Genomic DNA, 21,892 nt, shown 5'->3' with positions numbered 1-21,892 from the left:
GAGAAATGGATAGATGGATGGAGGGATGGATAGATGGAGGGATGGATAGATAAATGGTTGGAAGGATGGATGGATAGATAGAGGGTGGGAGGGAGGGATAGACAGATGGATGGAGGGATAGAGGGATGGATGGATGGAGGGAGCGATAGACAGATGGAGGGATAGAGGGATGGATAGATGGATGGAGGGGGGGATGGATGAATAGATGGATGGATGACAGAGGCACAAGTTTGTTTTCATATTAATAAGCCCCTCTCCACACTGGTTAGTGGCTCCTGTATTCACTGCCCCAGCCCGCAGTGACGCCTTGTGCCTCTGGCAGGAGTCCTAGCACAAAAATCTCTGAGCTGGTGGACTCAGAGCCCAGCTGCTCCATGATGAGTTCACCAGGCATTCCTCGCTCTTTATGTGCATTTTTTTTAAGGTGGTAAATTCTTTGGCCCCAAACTTGTGGCTTCAGGGGTTCAGGCCCTGCTGCCCCACCCCTCTGCCATCTGCCTTGTTCCCCGGGTGGCTCCAAGACATAGTAACCTATAAACCTGTCAGGGAGATGGAGATTGTGGATCCTGCAGGGGCCCATGGCTAGTGACTGGCCTGCTGGGTAGGACGCCTGAGTTCAGCTGCCCAGACTAGTTTCTGCTCCTTGGGTTAGCGGGTGAGCGGTGAGCTTGGACAAGAAGGGAGCCCCTGACGGCCAGAGATGGAGAAGGCAGGAGCCACTTATACTGTAGTAGTACCCGCCAGGCGTTAGACGCTTTCCGAACGCAAGGGAGATGCAGTCCCTGCCCCAGAGTGCACTCCCTGCTCCATGGCACTGTCGCTCCCTGCTTGCATCAGGACAGAATATCAATGGGATTTATCAAAAGATCCTTCCAGATTGTTATCTGGGGAGAATAGACACCACAGAGCAGGAATGTATATGCAGGCGGCACAAGCAGATTCTATACCCCGCAGCCACCTGAGAGCCCCCAGCTCCTTGCACGTCTGCTGACAGCAGGGAAGAAAGTAGGCACAGAAATTACAAACTGATCTATAAAAAGACAGCTTGAGTGCTAGACATCAAAGCCCACCCAGTCTGGGATTGGCTGAGACTTCTCCTTCCAGTCCTGGGACCAGTGGAGTCCTCCAGGGTTTATGGGTAGCCCACAAACACCCAGACACCTGATCTCAGTGACTTTCCAGGGTAAGGACAACCACCTGACCTAGGAATCTGCTGATGCCTGTAAATGAGCAAGACAGGGCCCTGTGTGTGGAGAGGCCTGAAGAGAAAGGCGCTGACCAAGAAGGGTGACTAGGAATGTCACAATCCCAAAGTGCTTTATAAACACACACCCCTGCCTGCCTGCCCACTTATCTATCACCCCCATTTTACAGATGGGGAAACTGAGGCAGGGGAAGGGGAAGAGTCTGGTTTCCAATAGAGTGAATGGGAGCTGAGGGTGCTCAGCACCTAGGGACATTTTCAAAACTGCCCCCTGCTTTTAGGGGCCTCACACTGTGGGGCGCCCAACTCGAGACACCTTGGGTCTGTGGAAGCAGGACATGATGGACAGGTAAATGGCCCCTAAGAGGAGGGCTGCTGCAAACTGAGATCCACAGCTCTGAAAGTCTGAAGCTTAAGGACACTGGAGCTGAGGGAAACACAGGGAACCAGGGAGGCTGGATCAATCAGTTATTTACGTGTGAAGACCCAAAAACAGCAGGCAGCAAGAGGGCATCTGAGGGTGTTTGTACAGGCTGGCAGCAGCGTGCAGGACAGGGTGTGTGTGTACAGGCCAACGATGGACTGTATGGAAGGGTGTGTATGTGCAGGCCAGTGGAGGGGTGTGCAGGACAGCGTGTGTGTCCTGGCTGGCAGTGGCCAGGGAGCATGTGTCTGTACAGGCAAGCAGCAAGGTGTATGGGATGGTGCATGTGTGTACAGGCACACAGTGAGAAGTATGGAAAGGGTGTGTGTGCAGATGCCTGCAGGTTGGTGGGGCATGGGAGGGGCAATGCAAGTGTGTGCATACAGCCTAGCGATGGGGCGGGTGTGTGTATACAGACAGGCAGTAGGGTTATGGGCTGTGTGTGTAGACGGCTCTCTCCCTAGATCTCTCCTGCCTTACCGGGCTCGCTGTAATGCAGCAGCTGCCCCAGGTGAGGCTACGCCCTGACAAGGGGTGCAAACCCAAAGATTGTGCTGCGAGTGGTCGCCCCGGGGGCGAGCATGTAATGTTGCAGGAGGTGGGATATTAATCCCTCACATGGGAGCTGGAGTATCAGTCGCCTGCCATGGAAATGTACCATTTCCAGAGCAGCATTAGCTCAGCTGACAGGGCATTCTATCTCAGAGACTGCAGCGCCCAGCACGCTCCCAGGCCCAGGCCTGCTGAGTGCCTGCCAGTGCCAGACCGGACAGAGGAGGAGGGCAGCCTGATTCTCCCCTCACTCCCCCCAGCTTTACATTGATCTAGCGTCTCTGAAGTCGATGGGGCAGCCCCCGGTCGAGGCTGGCGTGAGAGGGGAATGAGGCCCCGTGTTGTCTCCAGAGCAGGTTTTACTAAGCACTGGAGGCTGAGTGACATGTAGGGGGCGACGTGCGCCCTGCAGCAAGAGGTGGGGGTTCAAATTCCAAAGAGCCAGCTGCACTCCCCAAAGGAGCAGAGCCGGGGAGAGCCATGTATAGCTCCATGGATGGAAGGGCTGGGTGCCCGGATCTCAGGCGATGAAGCAAAGCACTACGAAGGCAGAGCTGGGAATTAGACATGCAAAGCGTTGCAGAGGAAGGAGCAGCCCACCTTTCTGTGGCTGGGGGGGGGGGGGTGCGGGTGCAGCAGGGGAGATAATTCTCCCCACCTGCCTGCTCCATCCTTCCAGTCCTCCTCCAGCAGCAGTCAATCTCGGATGGTGCAGAGGAAGGTGACCTTGCCCACAATGCACCTGGCCAGTTGACACAACTTCCCCCACCCAGACACTGGTATCATGGCCTTGCGCGTGGTATGAGCACACGGAGGCAGCAGACGAGGCTGTCAGCGAGTTGTGTGCTGTAACAATGGTGGCCCTGACCTGGTGCTCTGCATGAGGCTGGCGGGGAAGGCTGCCCACTGCCTCTGCCTCCTCCCTCCCACGCACAGAAGAGGGGGAGAGATGAGAAGGAAGCATAAAGGGCCGATGCCTCATCGCCTCATCCCACATGCCCCCTGCCCAGTGCCCCCTGCACCCACCCCCCTTCAGAGCAGTAGCCAATGTGGTCAGGTTGCCTTGGTCCTGTTTTAGTGCTGCTGAGTTGAATAGGCAGCAGGGAACGAGAGGAGAGTCGCTGACACCCTCTCCTGAGCTGCAGTTACACTGAGCTGTTCTGAACCAGCAGCTGCTTTAAGCCCTGCGCTGTGAGCCTGCACCGAGGTGCTGGAAGTGTTCTGTCCCCAGTACACACCGGCACATTCTACCTGGTGTGCAGAGCAGAGCCCTCCCCATGACTGACTGATCCCAGACTGGCCCCTGGAGCTCTCACACGATGACCCATCGCTTCGGTGGGCGCTGGCTCTGCTGCCCCCACTCTGCTCTCTATTCCCTTCCCCATTTCCCACCCCTTAGGGAGAGAGAATGGGAGCCTCGTTGGAGAGAGTTCTCCCTTTGCTCCATCATGTATGGCATTTCCAGTCTCTGCAGAGCTTCCTCCTCCTCCTCCTTTTCCTGCAGGCCAAGGTGCTGTTCGCACTGCCTCCTCCTCCTCTGCTGCTGCTCCATCTGTGCTCAGCCCAGAGAACGCAGTGTCCTCATCCCCCAGCTCCCCTCCTGTTGCCAGGAGATCAGGGAAATGCACAGCCACCTCTGGGATGCACCCTCAGGGTGCACAGCTCCTGAAGAGCTGCCGTGGCTAGAAGAGGGGTAGAATGCACCACGGCCCGTCTTCTCTCCTCCGTCCAGCAGGCACTGGAGGCTGGTTTAGGGAGACAGCTCAAGCTTTCAACATGGTGCCAGGGAGACCAGGGAGGCTTTGGTCTCCAGGGGAGAGAAAAGTGGAGGGCTGGCTATCGACTACTCCACTCCATCAGCACTACCTTAATGAAATGCACCCAGGGGAGCCCTGGCACGGGCCATTCTCCGCAGACGCGGGAGTCCTTTTCTAGATGCTTTTGTAGATGTGACAGGGATTGGAACTGTGAAGGCCGGTTGGCTCAGTGCCCGATGCCTCCCATGGGGATTTGCATTCAGGGCCCTTCCTGATGGTGGCTAGCGCTCTGTGGAAAGTGATGGGCTCTGCCCCTGTTGCCAGAGGACAATGGGGTGGTGACCATTTTCCTTAGCAGCCCCACCCCAGCTGCCAAAGTTACCTGGTGAGATGTAATGTTCAGGGCAGGATTGGTCAGCTCCGTTTTATCCTGCGATTTTTCCCTTGCCAAACGGGCTGCTTCTTTCACCTCCTGGAACTTCTCTGCAAACTAGGAGGGGCAGGGGGGAGATGGGGAGAGGGTCACTCTACTGTCTTACAGAAACGTCCGAAAAGCGAGAACTGTCGTTAGGGTTTACTTCCCTCTTCCTGTCGCTATTTCTCCCTCTCTCTGCCTCTTTCCAGGGATCTGGCATGTTTTTTGCTTCCTCCCCAACCTAGCGGTAATGTCCAGAGAACGGCCCCACCCCATCCCAGACCAGGACCCAGAGTCCACACTGGCTTTTCCATTGAGCTCAGTGCCTGCTGGGCTGGGGTGTGTGGAGTTGAGTCCTTGCTGTGAGGGTGCCCATGCCGTACATATGTGTTCAGTAAAGTTGTCAGAAGTGGCTAAGTGCAATCTGTAGACATTTCTGAGTGTGCTTTGATCCTGCCAGCGCCCAGCGGGATGGCCAAGCTCAGGGGTGCTGAAACAATGTGTATAGTGGGGGTGCTGAGAGCCATGGACCCAAACTGTAAACCCTGTATATGATGGGAACCACTTCAAGCCAGGGGATGATGCAGCACCCACCACACCCCTCGTTCCAGCCTCTATGGCCAAGTTGCATGAATACAGACCGGGGCCTGAGAAGGGCTGTACAGGAGTCACTACTATTGTCACTTGAGCTAGACAGATCAAAGCTAGCTCAGGTGTGTCTACACGTGCTGCAGTTGCCCCTCTGACTGCAGTGTAGACAGACCCTTACACACTCAGGTAGGTCCTCAAGGGTACTGAAATCAGTGAAAGTTAGGAGCTTAAATACCTGTGAGGATCTGGGTTCTAGCAGCCTATGTCACTTTTTAAAATGTCACTTCCGGCACATGTGAAAATGTGACTCTGACATTCATTCTGTCTCTCAGAACATTTTAGGGCTTCCCAGTTCCACACCCCACCAGATCAGACTGTACCTGATTCTGTTCCCAGACCCTTCCTCCTCAGAGCATGGACACCTGATCGGATACTTCCTTTGGCATTCCTGGTGGATTAGATTATGTAGCAATTCCCCCCAGCTCCCACCCATTGCTTGGGTGGGTCAGCCTGCCATCAGGCCCTGCAATGTTACCTGGGAGAGGTGCTGCTCCGAGGCAAAGCCCAGCCCGTATACTGTGTTGGCTCGGCTGTCCGCCCATTGTCCAAACTTCTGGGAGGTTTTTGTGAAGGTCATGTTGGGGGTGATGGTGCTGTTGATGATGGCCTGTGGGGGAAAGGAATGGGGACTCTCAGTCAAAGTGGAATTGCTGTACTCTGCAAGATGGACTGTATTCTCCAAAGCTCTACAGCGCGGGATGGCTCTGGGAATTCCCTCACATTTATCATTCACCCATCATGGTGCTATACAGGAGCCTTTTACCTCTAGGACACCAGCCCAAGTCACCAGTGAGCAAAAGTCTTTCCAGTCGGACAGGCCATGTGACATGAATGGGTCCTGTGTCTAGGGCATGCCACAAAACCTGCCCCACAACTGGCATCATCAGAGAGGCCAAAAGGGTCAGAAGGACCAGAGCAGCCCTCAGAGGCCAAGAGGGGTCCCCCCAGCCACAAGGCCAGGCTCACCGGTGGGAGGAAGTGAGTCCCTGTGCTGGGCATGCTCTGTGCATAGGGCTATCAGTCCCAGCGCTGTCTTTCTACCAGCACTAAATTCACCTTGGATATTAACTACATCAGCGTGAAGAAACTGGCTGTAACACTTTCCATGCCCAGTTGTGGAGATGCTGGAGCACTCCATTCTGAGGGCTGCCCAGCATGGTGTCTGAGGGAAGCAGGAAGCACTCAGCGATCACAGCCCGAGAGATGCTTGCTGACAAGCTGCGTGGGGCCCTCACCTTGGTGCCGCCCACGCTGATGATCCGGTACACATTGCGCGTGGCATCGTAGAAGTAAGAGACAGTCAGGGCGTGTTTGCTGGCAGGGATCCAGTTCCGCTTCGTGGCCGGGTCGATCTGAAAAACGTGGGCCCGAGTGCTGAAGATCGGCTGCTCCCTGGAACAGAATGAACAGAACTGTTAAGGCAGCCGGGGGTGCTGAGCGCAGTCTGGGAAGCGAGCCGGCTTCCTGGCATCTGCATCGCACTCTGCAAAGCACACAGCATTTCTGCTAGTTCTCTCCTCTCCAGGGACACGAGGTGCTGAGCACCCCCAGCTCCCGCTGAGCCAGCACCTCTGGGGAGCACACCATGAATGAGCACCCTCCAGCCAAGTGTGGCTCAGCCGAAGGAGAGGCGACTCTTCGCCCCCAGGCTTGGAAAGGCTCTAGCATCCCCCACTCACCCCGGTCACCCTTTATTCCTACGGGCTCCCACTCCAGGCTTCTCCCTCTTTGGGATTCTTTGTACTTCTCCAGAGCAAGAGGGCCTGAGACACAGACATTCCCTGATGCTCTTAGCTGATGCCAGTGAGAAGAAAACTAAAGGCCCTGTAGCCCTTTTTGCCACCTCCTCCACCCCTTCCGTCAGCCATGGCAGCCAGCAGCACGTACACTGCAGAGCCCACCCCAGCTAAGTTTACAAGGGCTCTGCCCTGCCACCCCTGGCCTCTCCCCACTCTCCAGCTAGTCACAAGATCAGATGTCACGTCCGCAATAACACAGGGCAGGCCTCAGCGTCAGTGTGTCACATATGCAGGCATAGGACCCCAGGCTCTCGCATGCTGGAGCCCCTGCAGCGTAATCTGCGGGGGGAGTTACGCTAAGCTGGGGGGGCACATTATTTGGAGCCTGATTTGAATGTAGTACACCTAGCACCATAGCAGCTAGTTCGTGGTGAGTCCCTGCTGCTGCACCAACTCTCCTTCCTGTAGGGTCTGGGACTTGGTGCTCCTGAACAGAGTGTGGGGTGGAGACTGGGTTGGGGATTTGAGCACAGAAAATGTCTCCCCTTCAGCATGTCTCTTCCTCCCAAGGCTTATGCGCGGGACGCACACCCTGCAGCAAAGGTCACATCATGGGATTAAAGGCAGGTCACGTAAGAATGAATGAAAGGAAACACTTTACCACAGCCAGAGCATGGAATCAGCTGCTGCAGAAGGCTGGCGAGCCACAAGCCGGGGCTGGATTTTATGACCAGTAATATACAAGCTAAACCCAGCTCTCAGGCTTCAGGACATGACTTGAGCACAGCAGGAAGGCACTTGTCTCTGTGACACAATAGGCCAGGTGCATTAGGGCTCGAGGTCTTTTTCGGAATTCCTTTAAAACCTCAGGCACTGGCCATTGCAGACAGGAGCTGAGCGGGTGAACTTGAATTCGAGCTGATACATCCTAGACTCCAAGGCATGAAAACAGCTGGTGCGGCCCAGATATGACCCCTGTAACCCAGAAAATTACTTTCCTGCCCCCACTCGAGGCCTCCCTGTTGCAGTGAGCCAACCTACCCTTCCATCCAGAAAGGGCCAAGCCCACTACTGTAGCCAAGGCTTGAGAGGCTGTACGCTGTACTCCCCAGTTGCGGCTCTTTTCTCATTGCCCAACCCTGGACTCAGATCACATGCACAGCTGCACATGATGCTGACCCTGGGATCCCAGCCTGCTCCTTCTAAAGGGAGCTTTGGGATTTCCCTCTGGTCAGTTCGCCCAGCCCGCCCCGGATGTATTTTCCTAATGAGCCTCCAAGTCCCTGGTCTCCTCTTAACACATGCTGCATCTTATACACAGCTCATGTGTGGGGGTGGCGAGCCTAAGTCCTACCTTACCTCTTTGAGGCACAATTTCCAGCGGGTGGGAAACTAACACTCCTATCCATTGATCCCAGACCCCAGGGCAAGGGGCAGACAGAGATAAAGGCAGTTTGTTACCTAGTTGTTGACATTGGTTAGTAACGGCTGGACAGACTATTAGATAGTGAAGTTAGTATGCATCAGTCTTCCAGCAGCTTCCTAGATCTTGGTTTGGTCTCCTCAGTGATTCATTTCCTGGCAATGGAAAAGTCAGCCATTATTTGTCACACACAGCACAGAGCACCCATAGTCGGGCAGCATTTAGGAGGCTCACTTGGTCCCAGTCTCTCCAAGTCTGTAATTTGTAATGATTTCTCATCACCAGACATGCGGTCCGGCTCACAGGGGACGCCACGTAACTCAGAGTAACCACCCCTGTGCCGGAAGCAGGAGCACAGGGGCTGCCCTGGCTTTAGCACTATGCTATTTTTATGTAGTAAAGTGCTCTGGCTCCAGAGACTCTTCCCTGTTTATTGTGGTTTCACATCCTCTAGCAATAAATGCCTGGGACAAACTGGAGTGAAAAGTTTGGATTGGTTCCACAAGTGTGTCCGTAATTTGACCGGCTCTGAAATGGTGTTTGGTCACTTTTAATGGTACTGACTGACACGAGGTACCCTTCCCCTCCTCACACCCTCAGTAAGCAGGGCCAGCTCTAGGTTTTTGCCGCCCCAAACTCCGAGAATGCAACTGCCCAAAGAAACAAAAAAAGGGTGGCCGGAATACCGCCCCTGGAATTGTGCCGCCCGAAGAACGTGCTTGCTTTGCTGGTGCCTAGAGCTGGTCCGGTCAATGAGGCTGCGATCCAAATGGAAACTCTCCCACTGACCTCAGTGGGCTTTAGATCAGGCTCAGATGCACACCAGCTGTCCCTGCACAGTGATCGCCTCCCCAGAGAGAGAACGCTGCAGTAGCTGGGTGGCCGTGAGCTAGAACTGGCTACATTCGCCTCCCCCGCCACCTAGGGTGCAACTGACATCATGGCCCTCTTCAGGGCAGAGCTCAAGTCAGCAGGCCCCAGGGCTGTGAGGAACCTGTGTCATCGCTTTCTGCAGCTTTTCAGATTGGATGGAACATGGGAGATTTCAGAGTAACAGCCGTGTTAGTCTGTATTCGCAAAAAGAACAGGAGGACTTGTGGCACCTTAGAGACTAACCAATTTATTTGAGCATGAGCTTTCGTGAGCTACAGCTCACTTCATCGGATGCATGGGAGATGTTTATTGTTGCTAATTTTTGTCAATTAGAAGCAAGAGCAAACCACCCCAGGTCACCTGCCGGGTTATCGTCTGCAGCACTTGGCACAGACAGCAAAGGAGCCAGCCCGTGAATCACCACCCTGGGGGGACCCCTTTACAGGTCAAAGGGGAGCCCATTTCCCTGGGGTGTTCAGTCCTCGGGCTTGCTACTGAGGCTGCCCCGGGGGGGGGGCGGAGTGGGAGGGGTCAATTACTGCTGGCTTTTAATGACTGAAAACCACCAAAATCTTTGTATTGATTGCTCCAAGATGGGCAAGACTCAAGGGACAGTCAGACTGGCTGCTGATGGTGTAATTGTGAGACAATAACCGCACAGGGCAGCACTACTTTGCCCCCTGCAGATCCCAAGGAAAGGGGAAGAAAACGGCAGGGGAACGCCATGTAAATAACAAAATGGACCAGTTCCAGTCTGCTGGCCATTTCACACCTTTTCTTTGCACAGGTACCCCAGGCAGCCTCCTCACCCAGTACACTGCTCCAGTCCTGATACTCTGCACTGGAATAGGTGCTGCCCGGGTGCCATGCTGTGGAGGGACAGTCTGGAACTTCCTGCTCATGGCTGTTGTCTGAGCTCCACTCATGTGCCAGCTGATGCCCTAAGGTCTTTCCTGAAGGTTGGAGCTACCAGACTTCATACTAACAAGGAAAGTTGTCTGTCCCTCCAGGCGACACAGGTCCAAGCCTCACCGACTCCCCAAACCAGACAGGTACCAATCACCTCCGATGTTCCCCATTTGAACAGGTGACAAATTGGCTGCTCCTGCAGCATAGCAGGGGCTGCACCTCGATGCATATTTACCTGCTGCAAGGGAGGCAATTCCTGCATCAAGGCAGTTTCCGAGGGGCTGAGGAAGCCAAACATACAGAATCCAGGAAGCTGTCTTACCACCCTGCTCCTCTCATTGAAGCTGGGAACACCAGCCTTACACTTGCATGTCCATTTGGGATGTGGCGGTTAAAGCAGTTATGTATGCCAGGGCTCCTCAGTTCTATTCCTGACTGTGTGGCCGTGGGTCCAGTCCCTACCCTTTGTGTGCCTCAGTTTCCCCATCTACAAAATGGAGTTAAAAACACTGTCCTATCTCCTAGGGAGGCTCCAGTCACTCATGCACCTTCAGGCCATCAGCTGGAAAGTGCTAATGAAGGGGAAAGGGTTGCATGCATTGCATGCTGGGATATCAGGGACACCTCACCGTCCTTCTCCCACTAGAAAACAAAACTAACTTGCACACTGCACGACAGTGGTAATATTTGGAATCTTCTCCCTCTCCAGCACTCAAACTTTCCTCCACCCCTGTTAATACGAGCCTGCTTCCTGGAATGGGGGAGCCAGCTTAATGGGCCAGGATGCCGCTTCCTACCCCTAAGTACCCAAGCTATGAATGAGTCATGATGCTTCTCTGGCATATGAACAGTGCTCTGGGAAGCAGCTGCTTGGACTTTGATTTCAAAGCTCACCCAGTTGCCTCCAGCTCTTCTAGTTCTCTATAGTTCATGCTCCCATATAGTGCAGAGCCCCAAGGCTATGGAGAGCTTCATGCTCAGTGTAGGAGAATTACAGAAATGCTTTGAACAGATACTACACTTGGTTATTACGAATCTCTCATCAGCAGCACTTCCTGGGCCGCAGGCCCCTCTCCTGGTGCTGGAGTTGTTGGGGGAGGGGGCCTTCTCTTCACTCCAGCAAATAAGAGGGTACAGAAATTCATTGTGGAGGAGTCCGGCTCGTGGATAAGACCTGCCTCTCGGGTTTTGCTTTTTTGTTTGACAAGATCACAGCAAGAGCTGAGAAACAAAAGCCTTCCCAGGATCTGAGCGACAGAACGAAGCAGGGAGAAACAAATGACAGAAAGAAAGAGAGGAAGGAAACAGGCTCTACTGGAAACTGAAAGGGAGAGAAGATATAGGAACCGAAAACATGCCAATGAGAGACACCAGCTTTGGGGAGGACTTGGTGAAACAGCCAGTGACCGCCCAGGACCTGAGGGCAAACCCTCCACGGGCCACACAACAGTGACTTACATGGTCTCCACCTAACCCTTCCTGTAATTTTTTCTGCAACTAAGTACCACCACACTGCCTGGCACAATTCAGCACAGCTGACAATATCTGCTCAGGAGAAGCCCAGACAGGATTAGCAAAGTGGGGGCTGTGGGTCAGGAATGAGAGGCACTGGCAGGGCTATGCCTGAGAACCCAGAACTGGAATAGCTGTAGGGCGGGGGCTGCAGTTTAGGGCTGTGGGGCATGACTGCCCAGCACCTGTCTGCACTCTGCTTTCCTCTGGCCAATGCCATCGGACTCTCCTTTCCACACGCACCACAAACCATTTTAAAATAGCCTCAAAAGCGCCTTGGATTGGAATTGTCAGGTTGCCTGGTCCCCCACCCCCATATTACCTGGATATACCTGGATGTCACACACATCAGTAAAAAGAAGAGGAGGACTTGTGGCACCTTAGAGACTAACCAATTCATTTGAGCATGAGCTTTCGTGAGCTACAGCTCACTTCATTGGATGCAGACTGTGGAAAGTTTAGAAGATCTTATTATATACACAAAAAGAAAAGGAGTTCTTGTGGCACCTTAGAGACTAACCAATTTATTAGAGCATTATGCTCTAATAAATTGGTTAGTCTCTAAGGTGCCACAAGTCCTCCTTTTCTTTTTGCGAATACAGACGAACACGGCTGCTACTCTGAAACCTGTTATTATATACACAAAGCATGAAACAATACCTCCTCCCACCCCACTCTCCTGCTGGTAATAGCTTATCTAAAGTGACCACTCTCCTTACAATGTGTATGATAATCAAGGTGGGCCATTTCCAACACAAATCCAGGTTTTCTCCCCCCCCACCCCATCAGTAAATGCTAACAGTTCCTTTCAGTGTGTCTGCAGAAAAGGGCATGTGTAAATAAAGTCACAAACATCCCCTCACAGGGCTGACCCCTTGCTGATCATTAAGAAGAGAGAAGCAAAGTGAAAAGACAAAGATCTGGCTCAGACTGAGACACAATCAGTGAGTGCCTGATGATGGCAACTGGAAAGGATCCAGGCCCCTTTGCGCTGGTTTTGGTCCCAGCCTGAGGGGGAAGGGTAGAGCTTACTTATTAAATGTCCCACCATTAGATTAAGATGGCTTGCTGTCTGATGAATGTGTTCTACCATCCTGGCAGCAGGGAATCCAACCAGCCACCCTCCTGGGCAGAACTCGGCAGTTTCAAAGGGAACAAAGAGGTGGTTCAGGGGTCAGCAACCTTTCAGAAGCGGTGTGCCGAGTCTTCATTTATTCACTCTAATTTAAGGTTTTGCGTGCCAGTCATACATTCTAATGTTTTTAGAAGGTCTCTTTCTATAAGTCTATAATATAGAACTAAACTATTGTTGTATGTAAAGTAAATAAGGTTTTTAAAACATTTAAGAAGCTTCATTTAAAATTAGATTAAAATACAGAGCCCCCCAGACCAGTGGCCAGGACCGGGCAGTGTGAGTGCCCCTGAAAATCAACCCGAGTGCTGCCTTCAGCACGCATGCCATAGGTTACCTACCCCTGGTCTAGTTAATCTAGTGATTTCTAGTGTGCCCATCACCATGGAATCAAGGCACATGATACAAGAATTACAGCATCACAGTGCTGTCTTAAGGCTGTGTTGTTTTCGCCTCTTGCAATGAGATCCTATTTGGAGGGAGAGGCCTCCAGGAGGAAAACTCCACTCGCTGAGATTGACTATCAGGTATTTGGAGAAGACTGGCAATTCGGCAAGGAGATATGGACCCATTCACCTGAGTCAGAAGAACATAAGAATGGCCCTACTGGGTCAGACCAAAGGTCCATTTAGCCCAGTGTCCTGTCTTCCGACAGTGGCCAGTGCCAGGTGCCCCAGAGGGAATGAACAGAACAGGTAGTCATCAAGTGATCCATCCCCTGTGGCCCATTCCCAGAGTCAGTCACTGATTTGAACCTCAGCCTGGCTTGGTCGTCCCACCAAAAGGCAGTTTATGTGTAACTGTCTGCTGGCCTCATTTCTAGCTAGGTTCTTATATGCCTGCCATCACCTCAGTGTCCGAGTTCATTTCCTGACAGATTGGGGCCCACATCACAAACGCCAGAGTAGCTAATCATTGGTGTGTCACTTTTGCTGGTGGTCTCAACAGAGGAACTAAGAACTGAATGGGCCCAAGAGACTGAATTCCCTCCAGCCCCTAGAGGTGAGCCCTTCCATGTCAGGACACAGGGTATAGTTAGGGAGGCATGCCCAGATGTCTGCCATCCCAGGGACAAGGAGACAACATAGATTTCTAGGACTCCCAATCCAGCACTTTCACCAGTGCTGCATTTACTGAAGAAGGCAAAACCTGGAGAGGGTTAAAAGCCAATGCCCACCCCTCTATCCTCTAATAGACTGGCATGACTAAGCCATGGGTGAGAGCTGGGTGTCTAGTCCATCCAGGACTACGCACCCCTGTCTCCTTTGGCAGCTTCTCCTACAGGCCCATTCGGAACGGGTATCTTTTTAAATAGCCCTGACCCAGTCCATTCAGAGAATGCAACTGAAACACCCCCACAGGCTGGAGAAGGAGAGAACCCATCTCCAAGTGAGGGCCCCACAAAGAGAGGCTGCAGCTGCTCCTCCTTAGGAGACAGCACTGGAAATTGATAGGATGAACCTGATGAGCAGAGGGATCAAATCAAATCCCAGTCAGACCCCATGTGGTTTAAGCAGTGTATGCATACTCAAATCCCTATCTCCAGGGGCCCCCCATTTCCTTTCCTCCTCCCTCTACCCCGCCCCCTGTGCACACCCACAGAGAACCATCAGACATATGACCCTCCTGAGCCTGCCCCAGGAAAGTCTGCATGAATGTGCCTGTAATACACCCACTGGTACGGATCTATACAAAACACACGCATCACAGATGCAGGCCTGGCAGGCTACAACAAGGCAACATTCATGCTGTAAGCGAGAAGCCTGGCACTGCCAGTGGGGAGCTCAGCTCTTGAGCCCTTTCCTGATTCAGATCCCATCATTCATCTTCCCCGTCCCAAGGGATTGTTTGAGTAAGCATTCACACATACACACACGCCTAGCCCCACTTCCAGCATGCAGCAAGGAACCAAAGGCTATGGATGCCTTTAATCAGAGCAGCTCACAGTGGTCACTCATTAATCCTCTTTATTAGAGCTGCACAGCTGTCTTACAGGTGTGGAAACTGACGAACAGGGACTTGCCCCAGGACATAGGAGTCAGTGGCAGAGCTGGGATTAAAATTTACTCCCCTTCTAAGCACTAACAACATTTGCTAGCCCCTCTTCCCAAGATGATGATGGTGCAAAATCCTACAAAAGAAGTGTTTTCCCATAGTCAGGAATAAACCAGATCAGATAAAGAGGTAGAATTTCAAAAGCCCGTTCAGTAGCATTTATCTCTGGAGCTGAGTTTTTACAGTGCTGGAGCATCTCCAGTGCTTCTCACTGGTCACCCTCTCTCTTCTCTCTTTTTGGACACAATCCCGGCTGCCTAGCAGGGTCCTGAACCCACGGGGAAAGGATGTTTCTTCAGTCACTGCTCGGCTCTCTCAGGAGTGCAATCCACTGCAGTGCAGACAGCAGCTATCTGGGAAATTCCTGCCTGACATTTCCAAGATCTCTCTTCAACTCCTCCCGCAGCTGTGGATTCCTAACTGAGGGCATGTGTTAAAATGCAGCCTCCTGCCAAGGCTCATGGGGTGGGGTGGAGATAGGGAGGCAGGTTCTTATTGGTTGCTTTAGATCCTCTATTGCATCCAACGGGTTTCTTTGGTGGGTGGGAACAAGAGGAGGGTGCAGAGAGCGGTTTCTCCTGTCTACTACAAAGCTGCCTTTGGCTCAAGCTTTCTCCTTGCTATTTCACTCCCTTCCATCTTTCTCCCTGTCCTTTTCAGGGCTGTTGCACACTCCAGAGGAAGTTTTCCCCTTAGAGGTTCCTTCGTTCTTGGCCATCATCAAACCTAGCCCAGCAATCCTGCCAGTCAGCCTGTGGCATGCATGCTTGGTTCATTGAATTGCTTATCATGTCCTGTTCACCCGCCCAGCCCCCTGCACTGAATGAGTGGAGACCAGACATTTGTTTTAATCTTTGCACTGGTGATGGTCCTTAACAAGGCTGCTCCTTCAAGAGAAGCTGATGCTTAGTGTCCCCTGTTATAAGCTCTGAAGTATGTGCCTGGGGAGGGGTGATTCTGCCCCAGATATGATTGTTAGCTATGATTTTTAAGAGGAAGATTTGTTCTGGTAGGTCTCAGAGTGAGATTTCTGCTCGGTGGCACTCCAGTGCCAGGGGCACTGGCTAGCCTGTGGAATTCAGAATCAGTCATTTTACCACTAGGGCAGCAGTTGGAAACTGCTGGTGTGAAATTTCAGTTCCCACTGAAAAGGGAGGTCCCCATATGCACCCAGTAACCGGCCCCCTCATTGGCTAGCAGCAGCAGAGATGTGGGGGATGGGCCAAGGAGAACGAGCTGCCCCTCTTGCTGTGGCATGCCAATAGATGGGATGGTGCATGCGGGAAGCTTGCCCGCACTGCCCAGGTGAGGCCTGTTTGAAGAATCCACGCTGCTGGGCTGTTGAATTACCTGCCAAGGCAGGGTGGCTTCTCCTTTCTGTTAGATGCTGATGGTGTAACATTCAGCCCAGACCTGAGCAGCACATGGGCCTCGAGCCATCCAAAGCACAACACACTTTGCGGCAGGCCCAAAAGGATCAGATCAGCAGAATTATCTGCCCAGATAAACCATACTAGTGCAGCAGTCCCCGGGCCAGGGAAGGACTGTGGGGTTGTGACTCCTGCTGCTGATTTCTAGAGTATGTTCCACCTGGGCTGCTGGGTATTTTCACAGCACAGAGAGTAGGGTCACTGCAAGAAACATGTCTTTGCATCGTGCCCTGCAGGTTGCTAGACCTGGGCTCTGCTGGCTGCCAAAGTGAGCAAGCCCAAAGGCAAAGGCCCCCAGATGAGAAAGTCATGGAGTGATTAAACTCAGGTTCAGAGAGCACCAAAGGTTTCCCAGCTGTTGTGGTAAGGTAAGAGAGAGACGGGGCTCCCAAGTTGGGCCTCAGACCTTTGCAGACATTTGTTTGCGCCAGCCTGCAGAAGATGTCGGTATGTTCTGCACTCACTGGCGCGTCCAGGTGGACATCAGGAGCAGATCTAAGGTGGATGAGACGCAGGGGTTTAGACACCCCGTCTCCTCCCCTTTTGGATGGGCGTCGTCCCTGTTCTATGGGATTCCATTTTAAAGCCATTCCCATTGATTACTCACATTCTCATTTCATATTCTAACCGTCCTTTCCCTCCCACAGCCCTGGCTCTGTTTCCTGGGTGGAGCAACTCCTAGGGGAGCAGAAGAGGCCAGGGAAGAGAAAGCGAGTGTGAAAGGGACCGTCACCTGGCTCCATTCTGGAGTTCAGCCCACTGTCATGCTGAGTCAGCTAAGAGATTGTACTGGATGCAGCAGGGACAGGGCCCTCACCCAGGGCTTAATTTGTCATGAAAGAGGTGTTGGGACTCAAGCAATTTTTTTACATTCATAATGGATACAGCAAGCCCAGAGGTGCCGGGCTATGAACTGCCAGGCCTAGAGACGCTGCGGCTCAGTCCTGGCGAGGCCTGCTGGTGCAAATTAAGCACTGCTCTCCCCTCTGTTAGCTCTCAGAACCAGAGGTCTCAGTGAGGGGAAAGATTCATAGACTCTAAAGTCAGAGGGTACCATCATGATCATCTAGTCTGACCTTCTGCACTTTGCGGGCCACAGACAGCAGGACTGTTCCATAGAGGGCTGGCTCCAGGCACCGGCTTTCCAAGCAGGTGCTTGAGGTGGCATTCAGAATGGGGTGGCAGTCTGGGTCCCGTGGTGGCAATTCGGTGAGAGACCCCGCCGCTCTTCCAGGCGTGGCAGCAATTCGGCAGTAACTCTGGTGCTGTTGCGGAGGTGGCAATTTGGTGGCGACTGCTTGGGGCGGCAAAATTGGTAAAGCCGCCCCTGGTTCCATATGAAGTTTTTTCCTGGGGGAGGAGGGGATTCTGGTGTGTGTCAGACAGACTGAGCCCTGGATCTCAGAACTGCAGTTTGAGGTGAGGCTGGGGGGAGCATGTGGACTGATTCCTCCATTCCTTCTCTCCCTCCTGCAACGTGCCCTTTTCTGTGCCTTGACTTTTCTCCCCAATGTAGTCTGAAACCCTGCTGACTTTATTGTGACATTGCTTGGGGCGGAGTAGGGGAGAGCCTACAGGATCCCCTGCACCTTTCCCCCACTCCATTCCTCCCAAGAGCAACCCATCCTTCTAGACAGGAAGAGCTGGATGTGGCTCCCCTCCAGAGCCCATCAAAGCTACTCCTGGGTTAGCCATGCGGGTGAGTGAAAAGGACAAAGACTGATAACCCAAGGTGCTCCTTCTCCCCAGGGCTCAGGTAGCTGCCTCTAAGGGCCTGACTGCCCTAGCCACTAGATCACATGTCCTTCCTGATCTGAGAATACAATCCAGGAGTCCTGACTTTCAGCCCCTGACTTTAACCGCTAGAGATACTGCCTCTTCCCTTCAGGCTCACAAGCCCTCTTAGCTGCAGTTTCCTTCCGTTCCATACGGCACACCACTGCTTTGTGGGAACACAAGGGTGAGTTGAGTGTCTGGATGGGGTGCAGAGAGGCAGGACTTGCAGCCCCACACCCCTGTGGGTGAATGGAGCGGTGCAGCCTGTCCCTCCCAAGAAGCTCCCACTGTGGAATCACTGCAGGCTGCTTCTCCCTCTGTGGAATTAACCAGGAAAGCTCCGTATGAAGAATGAAAAGTGGCTCCCTACCAGCCTGTTTGTAGATAAAAGTAGCCTGAGGAATCCTGGTTGAATATGCTCCAGTCGGATTAGCCTGGTGAACACAATGCCAAGCATGCAAGTTCAGGCACAGGGGAAGGGGACCAGGGGCACTCAAAGGCCCAGCACATTGTTAAGCATTTCTTCTACCAGAAACCTATCTCCACTGGGGGAGCGTCCTGAGCAGTGATGACCCTCTGTTACTGGGTTCCCAGTGTACTTAGCCACCCCAGAGTGGTAACTGTGCCATCTCCCACTGTTTCTAAGGTCTCTTGGCTCCTCCTTTGCCACACACACACCAAGGGGCTTATATGCACAGCAATCCACCTCCTCCATTGGTATGGGTCCTAAGCGTAGCTAAGTAATTCTTCACGTATTCCAGAAACGAGTCTCATCACAGCAGCTAGTACCAGGCATAGGTGCTGCTGACACGCCATCCCCACACAGCTCAGCTGATACACCTCAGCCCTGACCTGCAGCCCCCCAACTGGACTAGTCCTGGGCTTCCCATATAGTGTTGCTAATGCATCTCCAGTCCCTATCATCTGTGAACACTCATCTGTGCTGTCTTCACTGCACAGCAGGGGTCACACACAGGGAAGCCTGAACAGCTCTGTCAATGTACCTTAGTTCTAACCTGCTCTTTTCCCAGTATTGCTCCTAAACAGCTCTGCCAGCGCTCCTGAAGCTTGACCAGCAGCCAGCGTTAGGCCTTGTCTTAGCCTGTCCTGTGCTAGTTTGAAATGTGGACAAATGCCCAGTATGGGCTCAGCTAGGAGGTAACTGAATTCACTTCCCTTGTGACCCAAGTGACATTTACAACTAGCTATTTAAAGGTAAAAAGGCAATGCTTTAAAACCTACAGTACACCAGGGATATGGTAGAGTTCAGGAATGAATTATCCATGAAAGCTACACCATGGATATTACTGGAACAAGGGTTATAGGGAAACCTGACAAGCGTCAATGGGGGGTAAGGACCGACTCCTTGCTTAAAATATAAATCAACTAAAACCAACTGGTGGAAAATCATTTCAAAGGTAACACTTTCCTAATCTTTTGGGAATCCAGGGGACTAAACCTGCTGCTGGCTATTCAATCTTTCCATGTAATCTATGCACAACACAAAGACCTTTCCGCTCAGAAATTCTCTGTGACTGAAGATGGGGGTTGGGTGGAAATGTCATCTCCACATTAACTATAATGTTGCTGCCTTGACACTATCATTAGAGCGAAATCTAAGAACACTGTCACAGTGACCACAGTCCCAACATTTTGCATGAGAAGTGGCAACCTTCTAACGAAATTGTACAGTCATTGGGTGTAGCCATGACAGTTCCAAGAAGAGGGATTCATCCCATGGTCCTGGAAAATAAGATGCCAGTCCTAACCTATCCACCTGCTACACCCTTCCTGGCAATTCCAAGGCTGGGGGTTTTGGAGTCACAGTATGGATTGCAGAGATGGTACAGGAAAGCAGGGGACAGTTTCTGATCTAAGTTGGCCCAGTGTAAACCCCACTGACTTAAATGGATTTACTCTAGATTCACACAGAGACTCTGAGATCAGAATTCATGTCTGTGTCCCTTCTGCCGCCTGAATCTGTTTCACCCTGTTCAATCTTTTTACCCAGGCTGCCCAAGAGGGAAATCAAAAACTCAGCAAAAGAAACACAAGCCATTAAAATGTTACTTATTTCTCCTCTAATGTCAAACTGAAAGGCTTGGAGAGATTGAGCAGGCAGGGGCTTCCTCCAGCCCCAGCATGCTTCTAAGTGGCCCAGAAGTGTTCGTTACACAAGAAACTTACTCACAGCAGCATGTCAGATCCTTAAAATGACACAGTGCATAAACCAAATACCAGGCTAAACTCCCATTTCCATGCCAATGCCTGGTAGCCACTTAGAGTATATTTCACCCCTGAAAGAATGTAGGGGTTATGACCAGAGATTTTCAGGCAAATCATTTACCCATTTACAAATGTAAGGAGAGTCCATTTTACTGAACACCAAGGTCACAACAGAAAATAAAATTAGAAATCTCTAACTTCTGGGAAGGGCTCCAAAGGCAGGAGGTGCTTTACTTCACCCCAAAGGGTCATTCTGAATTTTACACAAGATATGAATCCCACTGGAGCCTTTCACCCACACCTTGGGTCACAAAGTAAATTACAAATCTCTGCAACTATCTACTTCCTGAACCCCTAAAGGTTAGGGGACTTTTTTATATTTAAACTTGAATTTCTTTACTGCAACTGGAAATCCTGATCCCTTCAACTCTGCTACATCAAAACCACATCAGGTTCTTTCAATTATTAATGCAATAAACAACACGCGAATAATAACCAAACTGCTAATCTCACCCCATCTCCACGTCAGTGTCAGTTTCTTTCTCCTCGTCCCTTCTTTGATTGCCTTAGATTCACTCCACGTTTTTATTTATATTTTCCTTCCTCTTTCTCTCTCTCTTTTTCTCCGGATCCGGATGCTCTTTAAATTTCCTCCGGAATTTCACTCTGAAATCCGCTAGTTTTGTTGTTTGTTCAAAAATGACCTATAATCCCAAAGCATGCGTGGGAGGGGCAAGGGGGGAGAGCTAGGGCAACCTTCCCGGTTGGGGGTTCTCCCCACCAAGAGCTGCAGCCCAGAGGATCCTGGAGAGAACTTTGGAGCACACTTTGCTACAGAAATGTTGCAGTCTCCGGCAGGCAGTTTCCTCCTCGCTCTTGCTCACAGGATCCCTTTTCCCATTCAGTATGGGCAGCAGCCACAAGATTATTTGCTCCTTTTGCAAGCCCTTTGCAACAATGCAGTCTGCTCCCTGTTATTCCAGTGATTGAGATGCCCTGGAAGTTTTTTCCACAGCCCAAAAAGTAAAGCTGCCTCCACAGTTTGTTCCTCTTGGTCGCGATTTCTTTGTTCTCTCTCTCATTTTTTTTTATCAGCTTCCTTCCTCTGCCAACTGCCCCATCTCGGTCACATTTCTCTTTTCTTTCTCCTCACTTTATTTCCAATGGGTTCCATCTGGCTCAGAGGCACCATCTGCTGGGCACAGCTGCACTCTGCATCCACTGCAACACCAAGCTGCTAGATACCACCCCGCGCAAAGATGTCCCAACCCCACTTCCTACCTCCTCCATTCCTGGACTTTCTTATGCTGTCATCTAATATATAAAGGCTCTGGGTCTGTCTAGATTAGGATCAAAGCTGCTTGATCAGCTAGTCCATGTTAAAATGCAATTTACCCTTTCTACACTAACATTTTAAAACAGGGGTTGGCACCATCATGTTGTGCGATGGACACCTGACAAAATTACCAGACGTAGTGACGGACATTGGTGGGGGGTTATGTCATTCAATTTTTTGAAAAATTACCACAGACCTCAAAATTTTTACCATGAACACATTGCTGACCCCTGTTTTAAAACATGTTGGTTAACATTTAAAAAACCAAACCCCACATCTTTTATCTAAATCTAGCCAGAACCTTTCAGAAAGACAGAGCCTGATCCCTCTATTGCCCTGTTCCTTGCGCCTTTATCTATAGCTGTGCAGAGCGAGTGTGAAACACTAACATTTTTGATCTGCTCACATTTTACATCCACTTTGCACAGGTGAAAATAGCTGAACTAGGTTTGAAGCAGTGGAGAATGAGGCCCCTAGA

The 21,892-nt window shown here is 51.7% G+C and overlaps 1 protein-coding gene across 3 annotated transcripts in view; it reads right to left on the bottom strand.

The window, feature by feature from the left end:
- The window catches only part of HOMER3 (homer scaffold protein 3), a 38,768-nt gene extending 16,876 nt beyond the window's left edge, over positions 1 to 21,892 (bottom strand). Inside the window, exons 1-5 of one of the 3 annotated variants that reach the window (XM_073323814.2) lie at positions 20,592 to 21,892; positions 8,204 to 8,320; positions 6,239 to 6,395; positions 5,479 to 5,610; positions 4,320 to 4,427 (exon numbers count right to left, since the gene is read on the bottom strand). In XM_073323814.2, coding sequence (XP_073179915.1) covers positions 4,320 to 4,427; positions 5,479 to 5,610; positions 6,239 to 6,395; positions 8,204 to 8,217 — 411 coding nt within the window. In that variant the 5' untranslated portion in view covers positions 8,218 to 8,320; positions 20,592 to 21,892. The remainder of the gene's footprint in view (positions 1 to 4,319; positions 4,428 to 5,478; positions 5,611 to 6,238; positions 6,396 to 8,203; positions 8,321 to 20,591) is intronic. The other 2 variants (XM_073323813.2, XM_073323815.2) reach the window with 2 other exon arrangements.

This window comes from Lepidochelys kempii, chromosome 25 (assembly GCF_965140285.1).
Source record: "Lepidochelys kempii isolate rLepKem1 chromosome 25, rLepKem1.hap1, whole genome shotgun sequence".
Classification (NCBI taxonomy): domain Eukaryota; kingdom Metazoa; phylum Chordata; order Testudines; family Cheloniidae; genus Lepidochelys; species Lepidochelys kempii.
The sequence above is the reverse complement of the archived record's forward strand: the minus strand, read 5'-3'. Positions and strand labels throughout refer to the sequence as shown.